This window comes from Gavialis gangeticus, unplaced genomic scaffold, assembly GCF_001723915.1.
Source record: "Gavialis gangeticus isolate Ggan-Ray unplaced genomic scaffold, GavGan_comp1, whole genome shotgun sequence".
NCBI lineage: Eukaryota > Metazoa > Chordata > Crocodylia > Gavialidae > Gavialis > Gavialis gangeticus.
This window is the reverse complement of record NW_017728991.1, coordinates 1,778,009-1,783,743: the sequence shown is the minus strand read 5'-3', so window position 1 is coordinate 1,783,743 and position 5,735 is coordinate 1,778,009. Positions and strand designations below refer to the sequence as shown.

Below are 5,735 nucleotides of genomic sequence, written 5' to 3'. Positions count from 1 at the left end.
AAAAAAAAAAAAAAAAAAAAAAAAAAAAAGCAAACTCTTCTTGCATGTCAGGCTGGTCTTTCCTGCCAGGTGCCTGCACCATAGCTATACTCCTGTCTTCTACCCTGCTACCCATGGCACGGCACACTGGCTCCCTGGAGTCTTCCTGGCCTGCGGTTCTGCAAAGTGGCAGCAGCAGTGGAAGAGCTGGTATTGCAGGGCTGCTGACCCAAGAGGCATTGGTGAGACTGGTGTGGCCCCTCTCTCCAGTCAGATGATGTTCTCATCTGCTGCCCTGTGTCCTGGGACTTGCTGTTCAGTAGAGCAGTGGTCTCCAAAGTGGGGTGCGCAAGATGATCCATTAGGGTGCGGGAAGAAAATATTAGAACTACTATTTATACATATAAATTTTATATGAATATACATATATTGGGGGTGTATGCTCAAAAATTTTTTACTGATAGGGGTGCACGATCAAAAAAGTTTAGAGACCACTGCAATAGAGCATCCTAGTATGCCTAGCTTCTGCATCCTAGCTGGCAGGTGTGATGGAAACATAGGAATGGGGGGGAAGGTAGTTGAGCTACTGACTTGGGTTCTGCTAGGACTAGTTACACTCCCTCCTAGTCAGATTGCATCTTTACTAGCCACAGGCTCTGCATGCCTGTGTGGGGGGGAGGGAAGCGTGGCTGCCCAGGCCCCTACCATAGGTCAGTGGGAAGCATATGGCAGGCCTCTGGCCTGGCCATACAGCATTAAGGTGCCAGCCTGTAAGCTAGGTGCTGCTGCAGCAGTGCTTCAGTAGTCCCAGTTGTCTCGCCCATTTGGAGGCTAAGTACTCCTTAGAAAGCAGCATGTAGAGGACCTACAGCTCTCCGTGAAACTCAAGCCAAGGTCCTTCTGCATCACAGGCAACATTGAGCCTTAACAGGGCACTAAGCACAGAGACAAAGCCTGCAGACCCACTTACCCTGTACCTAGCTCTGTCTTAGAGCTGCAATCCTGCTTTTGGCAGTGAGAGGTGGATCTGAACAGGAGGAGCATCTGGGCACAGTCCTGCCCACCTGCCTCATCCAGACAGCCAATCTCAACATCCCTGTACAGCTGATGGCATGGCCAAGTAATGGAAGTGTCTGGGACTGGGAAGCAGAAAGCCAGCGAGAGCAAGGTGAGCAGGGATTTTCAGGGTCACAACTCAGCAGGGTGCTTCCAGTCCCCTGCTAAGCAAAGTTTAGAAAAAGAAAGCAGATATGCTAGCAAGGTCTGTGTTGAGGGTCTTTTAAACAAAGGTCCTATAAGTAGTAGCACCCACCCTGGGCTGAGCCCCACCTCTCATGGAGGGAGTACAAACATGTCCACGTTCAGCCAGCAAAGCCTCTTCATCTGTGCTGGTCTGTTTCCAGGCAAATGGGCAATGGAGCCAAGTCAAATAGCTCTGCTGCCCTGGAGAGTCCCCTGCAGCAGTGAAGTAGCTGTGCCACGCTGGTACTAGGTTTGCTCAAGCCACCGAACCTTGTGTAATGTGATCTACAGGTCAGCTTTGAGCTTCTCATCTGTCCCACCCACATGCTGCCTTGCAGCAAGGAGGATTGCAGGGTGCTTATCACAGCCAGTGCTGCAGCTGCTGGGGCTTGGACATCGTTCCTGGCCTGGAATCAGCTGGGCATCAATTGGCACCACTGGGCAAACCCTGTGTGCAGCACACAAGCGTACATGGCAGTAATGCACATAAATTAATAGCACACAACTGGGGCAGGTAATGGAGAGCTGTGCTTTCCTCTTAACAGCCCTGGTGCAAGAGTTGGGTGCATCCATGTCTGCAGAGGCCTGGCTATATCCTTCCCTACTCACAGCACATAATTAACCAGCACAGGCTGGTTTGAGAGGCCCTAAACAGGTGTGTTTCAAAGAGCAGCAAGCGAGCACGAGGGGCATGCATGCACCTGCTAGGGGCAGAAGGAGCAGAGCTCTGCCATTAGGCCTTTCTGTCCTGCTTGGCTGTTTGCTAAGTACAGAAGCTGCATCTAGATGACTGGCACAAATCGAGTGCAGATCTCATGCTGTCCCAAGCTTCTGCTCAACCTCTGCGCTAAATCTGTACGCAAGTAAAAGTCTTCTGAAAGCTTTCCTCTGTAAAGGCTGGGAGCTTTCCCAAAGAGGGCAGGGATGGGATCATTCTTTTCCTGGAAGATTTTTGTAGTGGAACAATTGCAAACCACCCCTACCCCAAAACCGGTGGCCTTTCCCCAGCTTGGATATGGACCCAGCTCCCTGCATCTCCAGCTGGAGGGGTGGGTATTAATCATGTGTGCTTGAAAGGGGAGCTATAAAGAAGCAACTCCATGAGGGAGACCAGTATTTCATGAAGGATTTACAGTGACACTAAACCACTAGAGAAGCGTCCGTCTGGTGAGCCCCTGAGAAATGATGCATGGGACGTCGTTACAGTCACTATGCAAATGCAATGCGCTGTTTGAAATAGCCTAGCCCAGGGGATGCTGCTCATCAGGGTCCCTCAATGAACCATCTCGTTAGACCGCACTGGGGGAGCAGGGGCCCTTCGGCTGGGCTGGCGCTGGCCTGCCTTCCACTGGCAGCTTTGAAGGATGGTGTTGTGGCACCGCTGATTCATTACATCAGCCCCGAGGCCATGACATCATGCGGTAAAAGCTGGGAATTTACGGGCTCTGTTAGGCAGTGGCGCAGGAAGCAATAAAAGCTGTGCAAGGCTCCGTGGTCCCCTGTGATTCATAGAGGAGGGGAAGGGGAAAGAGTTATGGGTCTGGGTTGGTTTCCTGGGAGCCGTTACAGGCTCGTTCCTGCCTGGGGGTTCTGGAGATCTTGGCCTCGCTCTGCAAACTTGCTGTGGGCCCAAGTTGCTTGAGCATCAACTCTTCCTTAAGTCCCAGCTCCTCTCCATGGGGCTATGTCCCTTCCAGGATGAGGGACAGGTGGCCTCCTATGGGGGCAGCACCTTGGCATGGTCAGCAGCAGGCGGTGGTGCGGCTGTCTTAAGTGGTGCCCTGGGGTTTTCTTACCTGGGTGAATGTCAGGTTGCAGGAAGAGGTTGAGATGTGACCCTATCGGTCAACAAACTGGAACTGGGTTGGATGGGGGGAGTGCTCAAAGTGTGTGCTCAGCGGGGAGACCCGCACGCAGCTGGGACATGGAGATGCAGTGGGGATCCCTGGCTATCCCCTGCGCTCTCAGTCCTGCGGTGCATAGAGGGGGATGTCTGCTTTTTTTCCACCCAGCTCCAGCCTCAGCTTTGGAGGAACAGGTGCTGCCTGGGGTGAAGCAGAGACAGTCTCTTCTAGCTCAAAGGCCTCCTGCAAAGCCATCCTACCTTGTGCCAAGCATGCAGCAGATGAGGGTCTGTCCCCTTAACTCTGCCCCTCTGACATGCATGACCCAAATGTTGCTTGTCATCCTTGAGCTGAACCAAAAACATGTCCTCTCCCAGTTCACTCCTCTCCCCTCGCTTCAAGGCCTGGTGCTCTAGCCACGGGGACTCTAGTCTGCAGCACCTTTTGGCCTGGTATCTGGAGCCAGTCTTTATCCTTTGGGCATGGTGTTACCTGGGGGACCCGGGGTGACTAAGCCTCCAGCCAAGCTGTTGGCAATAAGCCTGCAGCAAAGCACGTGCTTAAACCCACATCTGCAGCTGTCGCTCTAGCCAGCGAGCCAGCCCTCCCTTGTCGGGGTCTGCATCCTGCTGCGCACCCTGGGCTTTGAGCTCTGCGGATGAGCAGGGCATCACAAGCTGCAGCGGCTCCCAGCCTGGCAGGCCTCATCGGGGTGGAATTCCCCCTCCCCGAATGCCAGGATCCTGGGACCCCTTGCATGCGGTGGCTGAGCCTGGGCAGGACAATAAGGAGCTGGCTGGGTCCGATTTCACTCCTTTGCTGTATCATTGCCCTCACAGAAGACGTGTCCTTTGTTTAATCAGCCAGTCGCCTAATCAGTCCCATTCGGATCTGCAGTCTGAGGCCTTCCCCCAGGAGGGCGTTAGGTAAGTGTCCGCTGGCAGAGGACAGGATAGCAGGGAGCTCTGTCAACTGGCCAGGGGAAGCGAAGCCCCCTGCCTCTCCAGCTCCTGCTGGGTTCACACGACTTCCAGGACTAGCTGCTCCCTTGGAGAGCTGGGGGTCTGGGGGGGACTGCCCCTGCCCTAGCCTGCTCTGCAGAGCCCAGCCAGCCAGGTCAGGAGCAGGGTGTCCCTGCCCCGCGTAGCTGGAAGCTACCCCATCTGACCCTCCCGAGACAAGCTGAGGCAGAGCTTAGGAAGAGGAACTTGCTGCTGTCTGTGCACCAAGCCCGTTGGAGCAGGGGCCGAGGGCTGTGAGGCCAGACACCAGCACCGCACAGCCCACGGACGCCCTGCCCCAAGGGACCATGCAGCCAGAAAGGGGGTCTCATGGACTCCGCAGCTGTCAGTGTGGGGGAAGACTGCATCAGGGGTCCACCTGGGCAACTTCCTGCAGGAAATGCCTCTTTCCTCCTTTTTAACCCCACTTGCTCCTTGCTACAAGGCAGCATGTGGAGTTAAAAAGGTGGGGTGGGGGAGGGTGTGAGGGTCTCCACCCCCAGCATAGAAAGCAAACCCAGTGCACTTCCTCTTTCCCACATGTGCCTGTTAGTCATGGTAGCAGCAGCCTGCGGAAGCTTGGAGCAGCCTGACTCGTTTCCTCCTGCCCCACAAGGTCCGTGTCCCAGCTCCGGGTTGTCGTGGCCCCAGGAGTGCTTATCTGGCCTTGCAGCCTCCAGGCGTGTCTCCGTGCTACCTGCCTGGCCAGGCTAAGTGACTTGCCCAGGGCCACACAGAGCATCAGTGGTACAGCAGGGCTGTAAATGCAGGTCTCTCTGCTCCCAGGCTCAGCTCCTGGATCTTCCACCACAGACTCAGCTTCAGGGACAGCCTGGCCTGCCTCTCCCTGCAGTCCTCTGTGTTCCCAAGGACAGGCTGGGCTTCCCGGGGTTCACATCCTTCTAGCTGGCAGGCACAAGGAGTAGAAGCAGGCCCCGTCTGTTACCAGCTTGCAAGCTGCTGGGACGATGGAGGGGCTTCCAGATCATTTCTCACATCCCGTGCCAGCCTGAAGACAGAAGGGTCCGGGGGAGGGATAAGAAACAGCCTCTCATGGCAGCCGTCCGGCCCGCTGCCATCAGCGGGGCCCTGAGCTTGAAGGGCGCAGCTGGGCGGAGAAGGACGGCTCCGAGCTGCACGCGGAAACCCAGCAGAAGCTGGGTGGCATCAGGCAGCGGGTCTGGCTCCACGGAGGATGTGGCGCAGGATGCGCCGGGGAGGGGTAGGTCTCTGGGTTAATCACGGATGCACAGTGCTGCACTGCGCAGACAGGGATGCCGTGGTCCAGGACGGCACGGGCACTTTCTCTCGGTTGCACGGCAGCTCAGGAAGGGATCCAGAAGTCCTGGCCTGTCTGCCAGGTCTGCACCCCTGCCTAGTGCCTTGCAAATGAGGCATTGCACCCGGCCTGGGGGTGGGTGCCAGCCATGGCCAGGCCAGGAGGGTGGGGTGCGGTGGGCAGCCCCCAGGCCAGGCCTTGTAACACTGGAAGGGCACGATCCCGGCAGAGCCTGCACACAGCACATGAACCTGCCTGTTATAGCCCCTACAGAACCTGCCGGGAGAAGGGGGCTGGGCAGGAATAGCCCCTCTGGAGCCCAGGGGGATGAAGGGGGCCAGGTGGGCACGGTGCCCTCTGCAGCTGCCAGGCGCTGGCCCCTATAGAGCC

General features: G+C 56.4%; 1 protein-coding gene across 1 annotated transcript in view; it reads left to right on the top strand.

The window, feature by feature from the left end:
* The first annotated feature begins 1,102 nt into the window (after nt 1–1,102).
* Nucleotides 1,103–5,735, top strand: part of TTYH2 (tweety family member 2) — an 18,465-nt gene continuing 13,832 nt past the window's right edge. Inside the window, exon 1 of the mRNA XM_019515063.1 lies at nt 1,103–1,147. Coding sequence (XP_019370608.1) covers nt 1,103–1,147 — 45 coding nt within the window. The remainder of the gene's footprint in view (nt 1,148–5,735) is intronic.